The sequence below is a fragment of the Phaseolus vulgaris genome, chromosome 1, assembly GCF_000499845.2.
Source record: "Phaseolus vulgaris cultivar G19833 chromosome 1, P. vulgaris v2.0, whole genome shotgun sequence".
Classification (NCBI taxonomy): domain Eukaryota; kingdom Viridiplantae; phylum Streptophyta; class Magnoliopsida; order Fabales; family Fabaceae; genus Phaseolus; species Phaseolus vulgaris.
Genome location: NC_023759.2, coordinates 1,378,410 through 1,400,791, shown reverse-complemented (window position 1 = coordinate 1,400,791; position 22,382 = coordinate 1,378,410). Strand labels below are relative to the sequence as shown.

At 32.6% G+C, this 22,382-nt stretch overlaps 1 protein-coding gene across 2 annotated transcripts; it reads right to left on the bottom strand.

The window, feature by feature from the left end:
• Window positions 1-4,690: 4,690 nt before the first annotated feature.
• Window positions 4,691-21,072, bottom strand: LOC137816452 (exocyst complex component SEC3A). Of its 2 annotated transcripts, none has more exons than XM_068619589.1 (25): window positions 20,797-21,072; window positions 20,353-20,453; window positions 19,881-19,961; window positions 19,643-19,710; window positions 19,433-19,535; window positions 18,696-18,844; window positions 18,208-18,325; window positions 17,001-17,105; window positions 15,498-15,599; window positions 15,284-15,421; window positions 14,836-14,964; window positions 14,677-14,757; window positions 14,328-14,402; window positions 12,666-12,839; window positions 12,437-12,581; window positions 10,973-11,037; window positions 8,748-8,918; window positions 8,575-8,654; window positions 7,894-7,975; window positions 7,291-7,388; window positions 7,086-7,194; window positions 6,925-6,993; window positions 5,402-5,467; window positions 5,228-5,317; window positions 4,691-4,977 (listed from the first exon to the last, which is right to left on the bottom strand). In XM_068619589.1, exons 1-25 carry the CDS (start codon window positions 20,969-20,971, stop codon window positions 4,867-4,869), a joined length of 2,685 nt encoding a protein of 894 aa, XP_068475690.1. In that variant the 5' UTR covers window positions 20,972-21,072; the 3' UTR covers window positions 4,691-4,866. The 2 variants fall into 2 exon arrangements, with proteins under 2 accessions (XP_068475690.1, XP_068475691.1); XM_068619590.1 differs by having other exon boundaries at window positions 20,353-20,423; window positions 20,797-21,067.
• Window positions 21,073-22,382: the final 1,310 nt, after the last annotated feature.

Genomic DNA, 22,382 nt, shown 5'->3' with positions numbered 1-22,382 from the left:
TTTGCAAAAAAATTCTGAAAAATTCTACCGAAATATTTTTTTCCTGAAATTTCGGGTAAGAATCTCTACTGAATTTGGGACAAAACACGACAAATTTTTTGCTCAAACAAATGAGTATTCACCTAGAAAAAAAAGCAAACAGTTTCACATACATATAAACCTGCCTTTCAGCTCTGGCAGTGATGAATAAAAAGTTTATTGCAAATCTTGTGGGACGAATTTGGGGCTCAAATCTTAGCCAAAACTCAATAGACACAATGAAAATTCAAAACCAAAATACCCAAGGAGTAAGGAGGAGTAAATTTCAGACCAAGAGTGAACAATACTAGTTTTCCAAAAACAAAACGTCCTCGCATTTCTTCACTGTATCCTTTTTTTGGGATTTGTTTATGGACCTGCCTGCTTACCTGGGGGCAAACAACATATGAAAGTACTTGTGTGAATTTTTTTCAACGCAATACGGACCCAAAATAAAATTGCAGAATGTAGGGCGAAATTTCACAAGTTTCGGTAAAGGATAGCCTTGATTTGCACAAAATTTGTAAAAAATTCTACCGAAATAGTTTTTTCCTAAAATTCCAGGTAAGAATCTCAACTGAATTTGCGACAAAACGCGACAAATTTCGGGTCAACTGGATTACTAATCACCTAGGGAAAAAATAAAACAGTTTCGCACACAAACAAACATTCCTTTCAGCCATGACAGTGATGAAAAAAACCATTGCAAATATTGTGGAACGAATTTGGGGCTCAAATCTCAACCAAAACTCAATAGACACAATGACGAATGTCTGGTAAAAATTTCAGACCAAAATACGCAAGGAGTAAGGAGTAGTAAATCTCTGACCAAGAGTGAACAAAACTGGTTTTCTGAAAATAAAACGTCCTCGCATTTCTTCCCCGTATCTTCTTTTTGTGATTTGTTTATGGACCTGCCTCCTTACCTGGGTGCAAACAACATATGTAAGTACTTGTGTGAATTTTTTCTACGCAATACGGACCCAGAATAAAATTGCAGAACGTAGGACGAAATTTCACAAGTTTCGCTAGAGGATAGTCTTGGTTTGCACAAAATTTCTGAAAAATTCTTCCGAAATAGTTTTTTCCTAAAATTCCAGGTAAGAATCTCGACTGAATTTGCGAAAAAACTTGATAAATTTTAGGTCCAACGGATGAATATTCACTTAGGAAATAAATCAAACAGTTTCACAAACAAACAGACCTTCCTTTCAGCCCTGGCAGTGATGAATAAAAGTTTATTGAAAATTTTGTGGGATGAATTTGGGACTCAAATCTCAGTCAAAACTCAATAGACATAATGACGAATGTCTGGTAAAAATTTCATACCAAAATACCCAAGGATTAAGGCGCAATGAGTCTCAGACCGAGAGTGAATAAAACTGGTTTTCCGAAAACAAAACATCCTAGCTTTTCCTCCCTGTATCTTCTTTTTGTCATTTGTTTATGAACTTGTCTCCTTACCTAGGTGCAAACAACATATGAAAGTACTTGAGTGAATTTTTTTCAACGCAATACGGACCCAAAATAAAATTGCAGAAAGTATGGGAAAATTTCGCAAGTTTCAGTAGAGGATAGCCTTTGTTTGCACAAAATTTGTGAAAAATTCTCCCAAAATAGTTTTTTCCTGAAATTGCATGTAAGAATCTTGACTGAATTTGGAACAAAACGCAACAAATTTCAGGTCAAACAAATGAGTATTCACCTAGGAAAAAAATCAAACAGTTTCAAACACAAACGGACCTTCCTTTCAGCCCTGGAAGTGATGAATAAAAAATTTATTGAAAATCTTGTGGGACGAATTTGGTGCTCAAATCTCAGCCAAAACTCAATAGACACAATGACGAATGTCTGGTAAAATTTTTATACCAAAATATCCAAGGAGTAAGATGTAGTAAGTCCCAAACCAAGAGTGAACAAAACTGGTTTTCCGAAAACAAAACGTCCTATCTTTTCGTCCTTGTATCTTCTTTTTGTGATTTCGTTTATGGACATGTCTCCTTACCTAGGTGCAAACAACATATGAAAGTACTTGTGTGAATTTTTTCTACGGACCCAGAATAAAATTGCAGAAAGTATGACGAAATTTTGCAAGTTTCGGTAAAGGATACCTTGGTTTGCACAAAATTTTTGAAAAAAATTTCAGGAATAGTTTTTCCCTAAAATTTTAGGTAAGAATCTCGTCTGAATTTGGGACAAAAAGCGAAAAATTTCAAGTCAAACGGATGAGTATTCACCTAGGAAAAAAATCAAACAGTTACCCACACAAACAAACCTTTCTTTCAACCTTGACAGTGATGAATAAAAAATTTATTGCAAATCTTGTGAGACGAATTTGGGACTCAAATCTAAGCCAAAACTCAATAGACACAATGACAAATGTCTGGTAAAAATTTCATACCAAAATATCCAAGGAGTAAGACGCTGTAAGTCTGAGTCCGAGAGTTAACAAAATTGTGTTAGAATCGTGATAGAATAAATATTTTTTGAATTTGACATTTCAGTGATACATATCCTACAAGTATCGCACAAGTGTCGATATACAATACATGTGTCTGATACAAACACACCATTTAAAAGGTAAAACTAATTGTTCATTATTTTTCACTTAGAGGATATCAATTTATTTATAATTTTTGTCTTCAATTTCTACATGTAAAGAAGACCATACTATGTAAACATAAATTCATATTTCTTTAATCACGTGTTTGAACAATATTTAAATTTTCTTCTTCATTAATCATAGTTACAGTTTTTACTGCTAAACAAAAAGACGGATTGATTATAGTTCAATTAATTGTTAAACCAAAATATCAACACGTGGATTGCTGATAATATAGTCTTTATAAAAGGAAACACCAAGTTTTGATTCGTGCAGCAATGATCCTAGAAGATTATAGTGCCCAATTTTAGCATAGAAGACAAAAAGACATAATAACATAAATTTCAACTTACTAATATAACTATCATTTAATAATATTATCTTCTATCACATGATTGTGGATATGAAACCTATCAACCAACACTACCATTAAATGATCCACTAAATAAATACAAAATCCAACGCTTTTATTTTCATTCAATAATCTATAGTTTTAGAGATTAATGTTAAAATTATCACAAATCCAACACTTGTTATTTTTTAACTATTATAGTTGTATAACATTTATCAAAGGAATGAATTAATTTTTATTTAAGAAATGAGTCAAATTTTAATACCATTTATAATACTCACACATTCTATTAAATCAACAAGACTAAACTTTTTTATTATTTGATTTTTTAATGTATATTTGAATGCTTTTAATTTTTAAGATATAATTATTTTCTCAAATTTAATGACAATATTTATATTTATAACAATCTTTACCTTAAACATTTTGTAATATATTAAAATTTATCTTAAAAAAATTATTGAATCTATTACATCACTTATAATAATACTGACAAATATCACTTCAACCAAAAGTGTTGTATATCATTCTCATTTTAGAAACTAATTTTATAAAAAAAATTAAACTTAAACTAATTTCTCCATAATCCTTGAGCAACCATGTTGAAAATAAAGTTTAGATGAATTGCACATAATATAATTTCTGTTTAATAAACAAGTAAAAATGTAAATACTGTAATAATAAAATACATGTATAAAAAAAATTATACATTTGAAATTGCAAACATCTTATTATCCTATCTCTTTCGTACTTGACGTGACCTGTGGTTGACCATGGCATCTCTGTTCTTTGCTTTGCAGTGTCTTCTAAATTATTGTTTCCTTCCAACCCAAAACAAAATGCTACTCATTTCACCTCATCTATATTTTAAAGGGGACAAATTTGTTTCACTTCAATTCTATACATTTAAAAAATAAAAATAAATGCATTTGTTTGAATTTAAGTTCCATAAAAAATTATTTCAATTTTAAGTATAATATTTTAATATATGAATTTTAATACATATATATTTATTAAAATAATATTTTTTATTTTTTAAAGTATAATTATTATTTTTAGAAACACATAAGTTTACGGGTTAATTCTATCTAATTTCATTTAAACCGAATTTAAATAGGTTTTGTGTGTTAGATATTTAACTTCAATTCATAAGATTTTTTTAATCTAATCAATCTATTTTAGTGACTATTTAGAATTATTCACCAAACTTACTTTACCAAATTTATGGGTTGTATTCATCTTTTTTATCTCTAATAAATCGTAGTAAGAGTGCTAAGAAAGAAATATTGGATTGGTGAGTTTAAAAGTATACATAAAGAAGAGTTCAGAAACTAAGGAGTTAAAAACATTTTAGGGCAAATATGTGCTAAATTTTGTTCTCATTTATTGAGTGGATTTTGATAACAACTACACATAAAACATCTTCAATGACACATAAAAGGCTCCACAACAATAATTATTCTAACTCAAAATTGACACTTATATATATATATATATATATATATATATATATATAGAGAGAGAGAGAGAGAGAGAGAGAGAGAGTATAATTGACAGCTATATCTATTTTATATGTTATTCTAGGCCATAATTGATACCTATATCTACCAATATTTGAAATAAATTTATGTACGAAATTATCATACAAGTCGTACTTGGGTACTGACTTTCTGATAAAGCTCTAAAAAAATAATTACTTTTTGGAAATGTTAAGGGGATACATAAGCAAGATACTGGTTCATCACATTCCTTAGAAGAAACGTTAAAGTGCTTGTTTCAAATAGTCAAAACTACAAAGATACACTTTATTGAATAAATAAAATTAAATAGAGAGAAGAAAGATCATACCTTACATAAAATGAAAAGAAAGACAAATATTTACATACATAAACCTCTACATGGAAGCTAAAAGGTCTCTCATCTCTGCAACTGATGGGATTGACTCCGTAGGGTAAATCTTAGCCACAAGTTGGGCAAAACCTTCGTACTTATCAAGAAACTCCTTCTGCAAAATTTACAAAAAATAAATACGATTAATTAGCACGTATTTTCTACTTAGTTTTACAATCACAAACCTGTATTGAAAATACATAATTGCGTGAAGGTGGAAAAAATGATCACACAACATCAAAATTTATCTTAATGTCTGCAAAATTGCACTTGCTATCAACCAAACTGGCGAAACACTTGTTAGACACTCACTGACGACTGTTGGCAAATATTTAGTGGAAAAGCCTTCATTTAGTACATCTTACCTTGCATTTGTCCCATAAAGAGGGTAATAGTTCCTCTGAAGTCAAGTTCTTTTGCAGTTTCTTATACATCGTAGCAATGGACTTGTCAACCTAAGTAGAGGAGCAAATACATAAGTTCAAAGGCAGACATACAAAGTGAGAAGAGATCTTCCAAGAAAATCAGAATCACCGTACCCCAGATAAACTGGATTTTAACATCTTCCGAAGATCCAGTTTTGACAGTCCAAGTTGAAAAGGAATCTGAAATTTATGCAAAAGAATAGAACTCTGTGAATGTTGAAAGTCAAATTTAATGTGAAATTTGTCTAACTAATTAATTCACAGTTTCATGCATCCAGGAAAACATAGACAAGAAAAGACAATGTTAAAAGATGCATCAGCAAACACAATTCTTCAAGCTCGCAAAATTCGTCAGTAGTCGTCCTTAGATGCCGGTGCTCAGTCAATGAAGTAGCTTCAACCACACGAAGTTAATTCATCTGAACATAGTCTGGGTCTACTTCTATCACTCTTTGGTATTCATCTGCTGAAGTTACCTTTTTTGAAGAGCCACCGTATTACACCTCTTTAGTTGAACCAAGTGTTAAGAGAAGTCTACGAGGTTTTACCTATTCCCTATTTTAGTCACTTGGTCCATCTTTGCTTCCTTGTGAAAACCATCCCCAGTTCAACAGCCTTATTGGATGCAACTCGCCAAATCCACATTAGTGACCCCTAGTCAGTAATAATACACTCAGCCCAGAAACCTATAGGACTTTGTCATGTCGTTTGAATTAAAAGTTGATCACACAGTCGATTCTAGAAGACTTGGGAAAATTGGTTATAACTGCTAGTAGCGCTTATTTTACATTTTTATATTTTGCTAGATTCCTGGAAGTGTAGATTGCCAATTATTGGCTGTTGTACTTCGTTAAAAATTCCTGTGATGAAAAAATACAAGGCAGAGAAGAATAAATTTACCATTATTTAGTAGCTTAGTCTAGTTATCTCATTTCCTAAAATAGAACAGTACCCCTATCATGTGTCCTCCTTTATCAAGTGACTTGACCTTCTATGGACCTGCATGAACTCCCTCTCACTCACTGAAAGGGTACTCAAATCTACAAGGTGACTTAGTTTCTCGCCCATAAACACAGTGACAGATGACTTAGTTTCTCTATCGCTGGGTGAACGTGTGAGGGTTGACCCATATGGTAAAATTAACTTAAAATCACTTAGTTGCTAAGCAGTACACCTAAGGTCTTAAAGTAACAATACCTTTTCTCTGGTAGCTAAAATTGCTTGTTTATTTCTCTCTACGCAGCCAATAGGTCATTGACCATTATATTAATTATTGTTAAAATGTTTTTCTTCATTAAGATCTGAATAAAGAATATCCGGAGCAACAACCACTTGGTTTTGCTGCGTAGGGTGATTGGGATTTAGTTTTGCAGGTTAGGGAAAGCAACCACATAAGGTTATATTCATCAAAATGCTTTGGGTTGATTATCATATTTCTTAATCAATTTAGTGATTCATTCTCTCTTGTTTTTCTTCCTCCGTCTATATATCTAAAACCTCATTATTTGAGAAAGTGAGAAACATTGCAAACAGTTAGTTCGATAAATAGAATTTCTACACATGACAAGATGCAGTATAGCAGGAAGTAGTACCCTGGAATCTATGAAGGATAAAAATGTAGCACTATACACACAAACCTCTTCAGGTGGAACAGTGAACATCAAGTCCTCAATCCTTCGAGCAAACTGGAAAAGGCGTTCAAATTGCTTTCCAATGCAAAATAAGGGATAATCAGCGGGGCCCCAAGGATACCAATTCATGTGTGTTGACACAAAAATTGAAAATAGATTATACTCACATAGTAGATTATCATGCTAATATGACGTGTACAAGCTTGCTCATAGGCTTCACTGGCCTGATGATAAAACTTGGCCAAAGTGGGCACAATGTTGGCGAGGTCATACAAACTGAGTAAAAAGAACAAAATAATTGAAAAATGGAAAATGTCTTTCCTTGCAAAATCAACCGAGTCAAATTAAATAGCCTCTTGGCAGAGGAATTACCTATTCTGAAAGGCAGCATAGTTCTCAAAAAGAAAAATATCTGCATGCTTCGGTTCTGTTTGTGCAATTTTTTCTAAAGTTGCAAACATTATGCTAACCTGTCAAGCAACATTCCCAACGGCAATGTTATGGTAACGGTTATGTAGTAAATTGAAAACAAAAATATTAAGGACTAATTTCCTCCTATGTGAGCTACAGACAAAAAAGTGTAATTAGTAAACCAACAAAATTAATAATTCAAGATAAAGAAAACTTAGCAAGAACTCTATTATAGAATATCTCCATTCTACAAGATGGCGTGGAGATGCTATGCTACACCATATCTTCATGACAAGAACAATGTTGCTAGTACAGTTCCACTAAATATCCTCTATAATCTATTTACATTAGTTGTACTTATTCCTATTTACTGATACTCATTTCTTACAGTAAATAAAAATTGGAAATATGCTCTATTTGATCCAAGAACCTGATAATTAAAATCTATAAAGTCTACCCCTTTTCTCTTATTTTAATCTCATTACTTTCTAAAAGCATGTTCTTGACTTGTCAGAAAAATAAAAAACACATAAAACTGGATAGAGTTCTTAACGAATCACTTACAAATTTTGTATATGCTTGGTCAACCAAATCCCTAGACTGACCCTGGATGTACTGCTCCATCCGAGTTGCAAGGGTTGCAAATCTATGCAAAACAGTCAACGAAACATTTAGCATCAATCACAGAGACTTGAGAGTTGAAATAAATGCATACTAGAAAGAATCAATTGCAGAAGTAACTTATAATTGCTTCCAAAACAAAAACCATTATTTCATAAATATCATTATCCATTGAAATGATTTTAACCAATCTGTCTACAGAATTGTAACTTATTAGCAGATTGATCTTACACCAATTTCAGTAGTGTAAACAATTATAATATTTCCTCAACTTGTACCACAAATGTGTGTGTAAAAACTCAACCTGGAAAGTAAATTTTCAACAAAGAATTTGAAAATTCGTGTAATTTCAGGAACCCAAAATGAACTAACCCAGTGCAGTTTGCAAAATGTAGGGGATCATAATAGAACAATTTTAGTGTAACATTTTTAATAGAGACAAATTATGGTGTTAAGATCCTTTCATGCAATTAGAGATACTATTCTACTTCTCTCTTTCTATGTTCCAAACCTTGCATAACTGGCTAAAAAGGTAGCAGATAAGTGTTGTACTACTACCATTACAAAATGAACTTCTTATTAGTTTGGAGGAGGGGACAAATAAAAAAAACAAATTCATTTCACCTGGGAATGTAGGAGAGAACACCCATTTGGCGAACATTCCGTTCATTTCTTTCAATTTGATGGCAAGCTTCATCAACAAACTGCAAAAACATTTCCAATTAAATAAATCAGGTTAGCATTTCAATTTAAAATGCAATGGAAAAATAGTCTTCTTCATGGTACTAGTCACTTACACGGTTGAACTGCATAGATATCCGAGACTCCAGGTCACGAAGTAAATCACGTACAAATCCTGCTGCATCAGCTTTCTGACCAGAGAGATAGCGCTCTGTTATTCCATGCATTGATATACAGCGTAGAGGATCAATCTTGTACGCCCAGTCCACAACAGCATAAAAGTCTTCCTGAAATCATAAAAAAGATTATTTGTCTGTATTAGCTGAATTTTTAAACATACTAAACCACTGCCAACAACTCAATAAAACCTGACCAATTATGACAAACAGTGTATTCAGTCCTAGTCTGTAAAACAAAAATAGATTACATTCATCTCATAAATCCAATAATGTTGGCCTTCTAAAGGCCTATGCTTCATATTAAATGTTTTCTTGTATACCAGAGTGGGTGGATTCTAGCACCTAGGTACTCTTATGCTTATGTGCAGACATTTTGCTTAGAACTATTGCGTTCTATAAACCTTAAGCAGAAGTACACAAATATATGAAGTTCACACTGCTGCTAAGGGGAGAGGTTGAGGATTAAGGCACATTGGGCTTCAACAATTTATCTTGAATTTACCCTGGATTTGGTTTGTGGAACACAATAGTTACAGAGAGAATGAAGAAACATTGAAGACAGGATCACCTTCACTATTATGGTTTATATTCTTAACCACTTCGTTTCTAGAACTAATGGACTGATTAAGAGGTTGATGGTTGGTCTGGAAGGGATTTTAGCACCCCGTATTTGCTGATAACACAGTGCTATTGGAACCAGAGGGTGATTCCTCTGCCAATGTTCTAACTGTTATAAGATTCTTTGACATCATCATTTCTGGACTTGGAGATTAATTATGCTAATTGAAGTCCACCAATGTCTAATGTGAATAGTTATATTTAAACCACCTTTCACTGTTTGAACTTGATGTCAATCTCTTCACTAACCTGTCATATCTAGTCACCCCTGGGTGGCCCTGTGCCTTATCCTTTTAGGACCAATGGTATGAAAATTTTCCAAGGTTTAAGATTATAGGAGTGCACTTTATTTTTGGGAGGTCAGGTTACTGTTACACAGACTTGTTTTCTAACATCCCTTTATACTTTCTCCCATGTGTGGCAGCATGATTCCTTTGGTAGAGGGGGAAAAATCAACTATAGACCAATTCTGAGTTGGGAGGTTTGTTTGCGACCTCAAAGGCATCGGATGTCACTGTAATTTAGGGTCCAATAATGTGGCATTGACAACTAACAATTTCTTAGAAAGTTCAGGTTTATGGTATAAAAGTTGAGGTTGTGGCAGGTCTGATTCATACTATAATAAGAAGTGAGACATGGGACAGCAAGTCTCTTTATGTATTTAGTCCTTCAAAGTTTACTGGACAGGGTTTATTCTCCTTTAAATTTCTCCTATAACTCACTTTGGGTGGCAATTTTCGTATCAAATTTTGATTTTTTAAAGGATATCTGGGTAGTATTAAAAATGGACTAGGCCTAAGTCAACCCTAGAAGCTAACTCAAGGCAATCAAATTGTTTCTGGTTGTTTTCCTCTTGTAGTTATTTTCAGTTCATGACAGTCTTGCAACAGTTTTTGTTTGGACAAACCTAACTGGAAATTCATATCTCCCAATGAGTTCAAATCTTTTGTCTAGACTGCTGCCCTTAACAGGGATCCACATTAATGACATGCTACAAAAGAACAATTTCACTGCATTGTCTCTGGTGATTGTAAGTTTCTCATTAGGATGTTTTATCCTTAGAGGTGAGAAAAATGTAAAAATTAGACAGAACTATTGTAAAACTAAACTACTAAAAGTGTTTGTATGAATCTGAACTGTATAACTGTTTAGATAAATTGAACTGCATTATAGTTTGAGTGTATTGGACTAAACTAAACTACTCTGAATTGATACTGAACTATCTAAATTTTTTGAACTAGTATCAATAGACATCTATTTTAAAACATATTTTTCAATCACAAATCATAGTTCAATTTTGTTCAAACAGTTTAATTTAGAAACAATTCAATTCAGTATCAGTTGAATTTTTTTAACAGCCCTTGTGTCCTCTACTTTTGTACCATCTGTTTCTTAAACAAATTTCTTTTTTCTGACCCAAAAGACTTAACAAACACAAATCTTATTGTGTCTCTCACCACTATGCTAGATTCAGATATCTTCATCTCACAAATATCAGAAGCACAAAAAGTTAATTCAGATATAAAGGGCAATGTTGTGCATACTTGTATTCCATCAAGTAAATCCTTAAGTGATTTATTCAAAGCTTCAAGCTCGGCAGAAGTTTTACCTGCAAAATGGAAGATATGGTGAAATTCCTGAAAAAAGATACAAAGGGAAAGTAAACTGAACCATCTATCTTTACCTTCTACATACATACATAAATACCCACACACTCACACATATAGTAAAGGAGACTTCAAAAAATATTATCAGTTGAATGAAACTTTTAATTTATATACTTCTAGTAAGAATTGTTTAATGAAGAATTTAGTAGTTCACATTAATCTGATTTATTATAATTGAAAATTAATTTTTTTAATTTTAATATTGAGTAACAAATTATTTATTAATTATTTTAATATTCAAAGTAGTAACAATAAATTTATATTACTCTGTATGCCCCTTTTCTAATTAGTTTAAAATATTTTTCATGAACTACAGTGATTAAAAGCAATATTTAAATTTAAAATAATTCACAATATGCTAATAAATAAATAATTATGTATATATATATATATATATATATATCATACACATAACAAATTTAATTAATTTATTATATATGATACTAAAAAAAGAATGATTTTTTAAATCAATACTAATTATATTTATCAATTAAATTAAAATAATATTATCATTATGATTATAAATTGTATTTCGTATACAAGTTCAAGCAAAATTGTGATTTTAATTCTAATTGCAGTAATTTACCTATAGGTGACTGTTCTTATTTAAGCCTTTTGATTCCTATTTATTTTATTTTCATTACTTTGTTCGATATTAAACTACATCATAGTATCATATTAAGGCCTTTAATTTCACAGTTTAAGTAGAAGATGTAAAAAAGAAAAGTTGAAGTGAACGGTTACATTTACAAGACAAGATCTATTTAATTAAACACTTGATTGATTACTCCTGTTATAATGATTATTGTAGACACTTTCCCCTTATGTCACCATATTAATTCTCAAATTATCAGTTTCCTGAATTTTTAAAATGTAACTAGTATGGAAAAAGGGAATTATTATGTTTAGTAAGTAAAGTAAAAAGGCTAATCTATTCTGACTTTTTATAAATATTGATTATATACATACATACATACATATATATATATACATATATATGAATCTGAAGGTGTAATTTATAAAAGACTTCATAAAATTTCTATTACACACACACATCAATAACTAAATATTATTTTAACATTTTTATTAAATAATTTTGTACAGGTATTTGCATCAACTCATAATAAGTTTTAAAATCTGGAAAAAAAAAACCTAAACAACAATTTTTTTTAAAAAAAATAACATCCACAATTTTTAAAAATATTACTGAAAAACACATTAAAAAAACTACAAATGTAAAAAAATATATCATATAAACATGTGCATTCACGGGTCTATACTCAACTAATAGATAAACAATATAGAACATGACACTATTTGTGGTGAGTCAGGCATGAGTACCAGATTTGCTGTCATTCTCATCAATATCCAGAATTCCCAAATCATCATCATCATCATCATACCCAGTTTTGTTTCCATTAACAACACCTCCAGGAGGAACAAGTGTAGGAACTTCAAAGCACATAAAGTGTGCAAAAAAAGAACTCTGCAATTTATGCCATGAAGAATTATACATTTGAAATATTTAAGACAAATCTGTGCAGAAAATGAAAGAATATCAGAAGATTACCTCATCCACCAGAAGTGGGATAAAAATCGTAAGCATCTTTGCATAAGCATCGGAGACTGTGGAAGTGTCAGTAGCGTTTACATTCTGACCAGAACCTGCAGAACCTTCGAGCCAAACAGTTGGATTTCTAGATGCTTTAGTACTAGCACGAAGCTCATTGGCAAACTCACGGGCCTGCAAAAGAATGTGTGAAACCTTAGACTCCAAATACTAGGCCTACCATTGCATAAAACACAATATCAGTCAAAGTTGGTTTTATTCCCTAAACCTTACATAAGGAGATTTTGGAACCAGTAATTTTTATAATTGGTGAATTATAAAGAAAAATGATAATAGATAATTCTTTTAATAAATTAGAATGTTATTTAATTTATATTTGAATTCCCTAAAGATAGATGTCAAAACTCCTAGGGTCATTATTCTAGTAAAGTTCCATTAAAAAAAATGAGACCTACAACAGCACACTTTAACCAAAACAGAATATAAGACCCGAATTCTAATATTAACTATAACACAACTTCAGGTCAAATACCAAATTGCAATCACAACACCAGTAAAGGAAGATAGAAAAAACTCATGATGCAGCACTAGTGGTGAAGGATCTGCTAAGTGTCAATAAAATTAATCCAGGTTGAAAAGTACATCCCCTCTTCAACTAGTTAAGAAATGATAGATGCATAAAAGTTATTCGATGTTTGACACCTTTTTTATAAAGATAGTTGTTGAGATTATACACAAGGGAGAGAAGATATGGGCGCATGAGTATATTGAGATTGATATTGACTTGATATGATACGAAGTCTTGCAACATGATGAAAAAACATAAATCACCCACCCTCAGTTTATACTAATATAAGATTAAATAAAGAAATAAATCGTGATTTATTTTCCAATTCTCCCTACAAATTCCCCAGATAATAATAAGGAAATATTGAAGCCAAGTGAGAGATAATCTAACGTACTCTAACATATTCTGATATAATATAGACAATCTTCTTTCTAAAATATTGACACATAATCTATCATAATCTGTAAGAAGTTCCTTTTGCTCACTCCTAGTTATGTCAATCATAAAGCAAACAATCCAGGTAACCTAGCTCCTTCCAATACTAACAAGGTAAGAACAAAAATCCCGAAGTTTAACATAATAAGGCCCGAGTTTAAGCAGGCTACAGTATTGAATCTGAGGGTCAAAAAGTTACATGCACACAGAGGCTTAAGGATAAAACTATGCACCACCTGAAACACAGTACGTAACTAATAATCTATTTCCCATCACGTTCAAATCCAAAAGTGGCCCACCTAAACTTGCTCAGTAAGACAAATCTTAAAAATAAATGGTCTAAAACATGAAACATTCCAAAGAGCACAAACTTGACAACTTAATTTGGAACAAGTTACACTTTTATGTTCAATCACTCAGAAAATAGTCACAGGAAAAATTTAAATTGGGAGATCTATTCTCTCCAGGAACTTTATAATCCTCCCAGCCAATGATTGATTTTTCATTTATTTTATATATATTGATTAGCTAAGAAATCATATTAATTAATACTTTTTTCACATTTATAATGATGCTCCTTGCTTCATTTCATTACAAAAAATAAAGGAATGCATCATAATAAGGAAACAAAAAAAAAACCAGCATGATGTGCAACAAACCTCCCTGCGAAGAAGCAAGTTTAGAGAACTGCAATACGCTTTTCTCAGTGGACCCAAGCAATTCTTATCAAGACTCTGCATGTGTCCAGAAAGATAATTTAGGTAGAGAAAAAACACTGGACAAATATATGTATCCAAAACCAAATTCAAGCAGGAATAATAGGCACTGTTCGATTTGAGAAAATGTTTTCTAATTTGATTCTCTGCTTTTACTTTTTTGAACAAAAAATGTCACAATTTTTTTATTTGTTTTCTATTTTCAAATATTTGTATAAGGAACAGGGGAATCAAAGTTCTACAAAAGCTTTGAAAATAGGGAACAAATGAAAACAGAAAGCATTTTGTTAACCTTCAAATGTTGCAGAAGACGTGCATATGTCCTGCACTTGTACCGCAAGTCAGCATGATCAGGCCTCTTTAACTGTCCTCGCTGTTTAGAGCAAGCAGAAAAAAATGACACCAATAAACTTCCAGGGTAACAATTCTATAACAAATTTGTAGAAAATACCTGAGAAAAGTAGCTTTTATCACTTATCATGAAGTCCACCAAACTAGCAAAATAATTTCTCAAGAATTCGGATGCTCTCCTGACAAAAGTAGATTTTAACTTTTCAAGGTCTGCACGCTTTTCTTTAACCTGTAAGGAGACATAGAATCAGAACAGATGGTTTTTAGGTCGAACACATATTTGCGATATCAACCAAAGCCAGATTATTGTCGTTATTCTTTGTGATACCAAATTCGTAGCACTCTTAGAATTCCCCCAGCCAAACAAAATTGTAGAAATACGGAATGAAAAATCATATCAGTCACCTTGAAAAGATTTCCATTAATACTTTCCCAACAAATACAGCACGCCCTCTGTCTAGTGGATAATTTTGTTTCCTAAATGGCTATGACATGATTGATTTGTTTTACCAAATGATTTGTAAGAGAGAAGTAAGAAGCGAACATACAGCTCTCATATTTGCATAACTAGGGTCTAGATTAGGTGCTTCAAGGCCACGTAAGGCACTAGTCAACCACTCACATGCTTCAACATTTTGAAGCATTCGAGCTTCATCAAATGAACCTCCTGTCAAACTTGCAGCATACTACACCCAACAAAAACTCATTAAAATAAATACAAGCTAGCAAGTTCATTTGGCTTAAATTAGGATACAGGCATACCTCAGAAGGGACACGCAACCGCTCAAGAAGCTTATCAAGCTCTTCAATGAGAGATTTGTTATTAACTGACTGCATTTCTAGATTGTTATTGCGGGTTTCTATCTGGACATAAGAAAAGTTATAAGGACACAGTATAGCAAGAGACCAGTGCTTCTCAAGAACTTTAACATAAAAAATTATATCACCTAGATAACCTAGAAAACCAAACAATACTAAAATTGCATAAAGCAACTTTCAAGCACCACAAAAGTGGTCACTTTTGTAGAAATAAATGTGACCATAATCCAACTTTCCAAACATTAAATCCAAAATTAGATTAATATCATTTTAAACACAAGGAAGATGTTTGGCACATTAACCATCTGCCCCAGAATCTTAAGACACTAGGTGAAGACAAAGCTCTTATTGCATGAATGGGGTGACAAGGATAAAACTCTAGATCATTCGGCCTTCAAGAGTTTGATACCATGCCATGAACCAAGCATTTTATAAGGAAAAAAGAACTGTTTTTTCTTTTTCCTATTTTTAGAAAATAAAAAAACTTAGGAAAGAGAAGACAGTGAGTATATACAGGAGGAGGTAGTAAAATAACACTTTGTTTAGATGGGTGTATTTAGGAAGCAAGGATATAAATGGAAAGGAAATGGGGAAAAAAACTGTTTTTTCTTTTGCCTAATTTTAGAAAATAAAAAAACTTAGGAAAGTGAAGACAGTGAGTATATACAGGAGGAGGTAGTACAATAACACTTTGTTTAGACGGGTGTATTTAGGAAGCAAGGATATAAATGTAAAGGAAATGGAGAAGATGAAATAATTTTCCATGGTTTGGATGGTTGGAAATTAAAGAGTAGGAGAATTAAATTTGGGAACTCCCTGCAAAAAAAAATTCCCTCACAAGAAGGCATGAAATGGAAGGGAATAAACAGTGTCTCATTATATTAAAGAAAAACTAATTGAATAAAAAGTTATATTCGTAAGTTAATTTTAATTTGTTTAATTAATATAAAAAAATTATAATACTCCTTTATTTATTTCCACTCGTCCAATTTCCTATTTTAATCCATCCAAAAAACTCATTTTTTCCACTTCATTTTTCTTCTATTTCTTTCCTCTCTATTTCACTCATAATCCAAACAAAGCATAAAGCTCCTCCATCCCTCTATACGAAAAATTACTGATGGAGCTCGTTGGACAATTACAAAAGTTATTCTATATGACATGCATTTTTAAAGTTGTAGTAGTCTCATGCATTAAGTTTTTTTCCCTAAAATATCAATATCATTAGTTAATTAACAGTCTTTTAGCCAAAAATAATAAATGCTAGAAACTAATGAGATGGAGTTTTTCTCTTATGAGGATTGGATAGATACATAAATCCCCTTGACTTACCAAAGGAACAAGGAAAACTAAACAAATGATTCATGTTTCCAGTGCCATTACAACCACAGAGTAAACTGTATCTAGGAAATTCATATTCTTAAATTGAAGGGTAGAATTCCTTACCGATGCAATATCCTCCCTCATGTGCCGGAGTTTTAAATTGAATATGCTTAACCATTCATCCATATCTTCCACAACACTGGTTGCAGCTTCAAGCCCTTGCATAACCTGCACAAGGCACACAAGTAGCATGAGCCAATCTATAAAAGCAAATTAATTTGTTATAAACCAGGGAAAAAGTGGCCCTCCTTGCCTGTGTTTATAAAAAAATAAATGAAAAATAAAAAGGGCAATAATGAAGATTAATTAATAAATAGTAAGTGGGGGTTATTATTGGAAAGTAACGCAAGAGATAGAACAAAGACTAAATAAAAAATAAGATTGTCGGAAAGAAATAATAGGTAGTTATAGGAGTGATATAAGATATACAGAATGTGTACATTAAAACATCATATTCCCTCTATATATAGTTATAGACAACTAATGAACATGGAGATTTGTGAAATTGATTTGCATAGCAACTCTATTACTCTAAAAATTATAAAAATGAAATAGTGAGATACAGTTACAACTTGAAGTATCAGCACAAAATATATACTTCAAAAAGACATAAAATCAGGGAAATTTATTGATTTCATAAAAAAATTGAGTCCAGGATTTTAAATAATCAAATCATAGCTTAGTCAACAGAAAATCCTAGTTCAGTCTATCATTTAAAACAAAGGGAGAAAGTTAAGCCGCCATAAAACATATGAACCAAGAGGCCTACAAGAACATATATAGCAAACAAAACAGCAATACCCACCAAAGAAATATCTTAGAATTTTGGCTCACAGCCTAATTCAACTATATAAAACCAACTTAATAAAGTAAGAATTGATCAAGCTTTATAAGCTCTATTTAAGTTACAACTCTAGTTGATTTGGGACTGAACACTTCCTTCAAGGTTGCAATTAAGGCAACACAAAGAGCCTTGGGCCATACCGCAACTAATGAGGGTTTTCAACACACCCCTGCCTACCTAGGGCTATGGTTCCAGAAAGTATGACAATGCAAGTCGCCCAATATGGCATTAGACCTAACTCAACTCAACCCCACAAAACTGGTTTCTAAGGGAATGATTGCCCAAGCTTTATAAACTCAATAAACCACATCCCTAGTTGATGTTGGATTAACACCTTCTCAAGGCAACCCAAAGAGGCTGCAAATAAGTCAGACTAGGGGTAACCAAAACTTCCAATGAAAGGCCATAAACTAAGAACGGTAATACCTCATCCATCAAAGGTTCACTTTCTAAAAGAGAATGCACATTTGCTGCTTCCAGAGCCTGGAGCTCCCTCTTCAACCTTTCAGAAAATTCTTCTGCTTCACCAATACCCATGACATAGCTGCACAAATAAAAATAAAATTAAAAAACTCAACCATTTATTGGATCAAACTTGCACTGTGAAATAAGTCCTGAGACATGATTTAGTCAAACTGAATTATATACAAATCTAACTGTATCATTTAACTTTGACAAATATGTTACAATCATTATGTACAACACCTTCTAATAATTATGAATTTCCTGTATCAATATGAATCATAAAATGTGGCCAGCAGTTTTGTAAGGGAAGACCCAGAGACTCAAGTGTAACCCTAGGATTTAAAGAACCTGGTTCCACAATTTATCAAAAACACAGGCCATTATTTCAAGAAAATTCTTACTTATCATGAATATCTAGCCTCAATAAGACAAAGAAGAATAGCACCTACGTTCCCAAAAGAGCTTCCATGTCCTCTTCCTCTGCCTGGGAAACAAGTTCCTTTTCAACGTTAACTTTCAATTCTGTCTCCCTCACAACAGATGCAACAGGACCACCATCTCGCACTTTATTCTGAGCAGAAACAGGGGGTGTATTTTCCTATTCCACAGTTTATGAAAATAAATAATTGGAGCAGAAAACTTACAATCAATAACTAACTGAATAATGGAATAAGAAATTCGCACAGAGACAATCCAACACTATGTTTGGATGGGAAGTTAGGAAGGAAGAAGGATAGAAAAGGAAAAGGAAATGTTGACTTTAATCCTTGTCTGGGAGATTTTTAAGGAGAGGGGGGAATGAGATGTATTCCCTTAGTGGGCCCATTCCCCTCAAATTGGCAAGCAAACAGGGAAAATTATTTATTCAAATTAAACAAGGAGAAGTAACTCTCTTTTTCTCTGTTTAACTTTGAATGGAAAGGAAATTCCCCTTCTTTTTTACTTCATGACGGAGATATAATTCCCTCCCCTTCCCTCCCTCGACTCAACTTCCAAACATATTAACACCCCAGCTTGAAGTCATAGACTTGATACCCACAGATGAGATATGTCACGTTCCATACAGGGTAGCAAGTACAAATTCATTATTTATTAAGCAATAGAAGTTAAAAGAATTCAGCTCAGTAAAATAGAATTAGGGCTACTTGATTGTAAAGAAGCACCAAAATTAAGAGATTATATGCACCTTAGCCCAAAGAGCCATCTCCACAACATCTATACCGACAACCTTTGGAAGGCGACCCAAAACATCTTTGCATATGTTCAAGATGCAAAGAAGGAGGCGATTCCTACAAGATAAGTGGTGGACACTGTGAGAAAATTTGCATCCCCTCACATAGAACTCAACCACTAACTAACTGTCCATACATAGATTAACATTTCTCTCAAATATAACCTGTCATCAATATTGCGCATGGACCATTGAGGAGGAGCGACACTCTGGCTTCTAAGGTTATCAAATCCCTGCAAGGTACACAGGAATCAGCATAACAAGCATATAATTGGGAAGACATAAAAAAAATAAACTCCAAAACAGCGAATTGCAGGATGCTTCTCATAGCTTCTGTGTCTGAAACTGAGAACAACATGTTTAGAACTAGAACATAAAGATCTCATCCATTATGGAACTTTACCAGAGTAAATGTACATCCACTGGGATCATTTGCTACAACTTCCACTTTTGACAGGTGCTTTAGCTTGTATAGCTTTGCAGGCTGCAAGCACAACAGTTTTACAAAGTTGAAAATGCTAGACAGGAGGGTGAAGAAATGCCACCCAAAAAAAGAACACGTGACAAGAAACAACATCTAAAGGGGAATCTCTAGCTACTCTGAATTCAATTTGAAGGGGAGGGGGAATCATATATTTTCTCAATCAAAGAAATTATTATATAGTCCAGAATCACCAGACGACCTTGGTCTCAGTCAATCTCAAATTGGGCACATGGCCAAGCTTCTCAGGTAACGAGAAAGAGTTAATAAACCTCGATTATGTGTTATGTTGAAACTGACTTGACCATTGTGGTCAGGAATTACTATATAATAATTGCTGGATCATGAGCTAAAATCCAAACATATGAAAATAAGAAAAAGAAAAACAAATTACTTCAAGAACCCCTCCCGTAGAATACTTCAATACGCGAAGAAAAGCCGATGTCCTCTGACCCTTCGATTTCGCTGCAGCAAATACCACGTCATCACCAACAACTACACAAATGTAGAGTTCAACAAACAATTAAAACACAACACACGCTGAAGAAACCACACACAAACACTCCCTCCTTAAGATCCAACAAGCTAAATATCACAAAAGGCAGACGAAGTTAATCAAGCATTACTGCATAAACCATAGCTAAACCTAATGCGAAAAGTGTGTTGAAGCTTCAAAGTGTAGTTATAGTAAAAAAAAATCAATGTTCACATCAGAGTAGTTAATTTGATTCCTTGAAAGCTAAAACATCGGTGGAATCTTGCGTAAGCAAACTCGAAGTAGCGAGTACATGAAATAGTGGAATTGAGAATTGTAGAGAGGGAATTAGAGGAAGGTAACTGGAGAGAGCGAGAACCCTAGGCTTGGCCATTTGGCGACCGAGCTTGGACGATTTTCCCAAGATGCCGTGACTCTTGGCGACGCGAAGCGCCATCACGATCTTCTGCTTCGGATCCTCAATTGCGGCGTCGCAAGCTCGCCGGAGCTCGCCATCGTCGGCGCTCGATTTGGCCATTTAGCGTTCGTCGCTGATCTCGAAGCTCCTCTCGTAACTGAAAGAGAGAGAAGAAGAAGAAGAAGAAACAATGTGAAAAAGTCCGTAGCATAGTCACAGTTAAAATGAGAGAAAAACAGACTTTTCTTCGAACCAGAATCTTCTGCAGTTCAGTTTTGAACTGCGTGAATCGTAGCCGTTGGTTGCACTTCTAGCTGAACTTAATATTAATAAGAAAATAAAATAAAATAAAATGCACGGTGAAAGATTGAAATGCAGCCTGGTACAGTTATTTTAAACTGTGGAGGATTGGTATCCGTGCTGGACAATGGTTGGATTTGTTTTTTCTCCCTTTTTGACGAGTCTTTGCAATTTTGACGCAATTCACCGTAGTCATAGTCCGAAACCTTAATTTTTTTCTTTTTGTATTTTTTGAGGATTAAAATATAAAATAGACAATTAAAAATAGAAATTAATCTTCCTTCTTGTCTGAATTGGACTCTAACCATAAATTAATATCTTTAATATATTTTCATCTTTTAGTTTTTTTCCTTTTCCACGTCAATATACACATTTATTATTTTTTTTCGTTTGTATGAACAAAAGGAAAAAATACATCTAAGTGAAATCCATCGTGTGATATTTTTTCCTTAACGAAATTATTTTCGTTTAAGTGGAATTATCATTTGAGGTCTCTATTGAAGAGATATTTACTTGGGCTGTCTAATTTTATTTTTATTTCTATATATACATGCGTTTTATGTAAACATGTTTGGCTGTGTGCTTTGATGAATATTATTATTGTAATTTACTATATAATGATGTGTACATATATATAAATAATATATTTATATAAGAAAGGTGGTATACCTATGTCCATGTATGTATTATTTGAGAGTATTAAGTAAATGTTTATATTATAATAAAAATTTAATAACATTGACTATAGAGAGAAATTAAAGTGAAATTTATCTTATTAGTGACAAAATACGGTCAGGTCGATCTACAAAGAAAGGCTTAAATGAGCTAGCAAGTCAAATAGGTCATCCCTGTCACATATGATAACTTATGACCTACCATTTTGTCAAGTCAAATCATTTTAGAGTAAGTGAATCAATATATATATAATTGAGATTTAATTAAGGATATATTTAAAATTTATTTTAATTTATATAATTATGTTACATATATGAAGTGTTTAAATAGATCAAGTTTTACTTTGAAGAATAAATTAATAAAACTTTTTTAAGGAGCGTGTGTATACATTTATTAATGAATATTTTAGCTAAAAGTGGTCAGGAATTAGAAATCCAATCCAAATATGGATTTGGAACAAATTTATTAACTTTTTTATGTTAAACTTATATATAATATATAACTAGTTTTCAATATTTTATAGTAGCTTAACTTTTATTAATATTAATATTATTTT

Coding starts and splice junctions, on each gene's coding strand:
- LOC137816452 (XM_068619589.1), bottom strand. CDS start 20,971: ATGGCCAAATCGAGCGCCGACGATGGCGAGCTCCGGCGAGCTTGCGAC. Junction 14,403..14,676: donor GTCTTCTGCAACATTTGAAG/GTTAACAAAATG, acceptor GGACACATGCAG/AGTCTTGATAAGAATTGCTT. Junction 11,038..12,436: donor TGAGAATGACAGCAAATCTG/GTACTCATGCCT, acceptor TCCATTTTGCAG/GTAAAACTTCTGCCGAGCTT.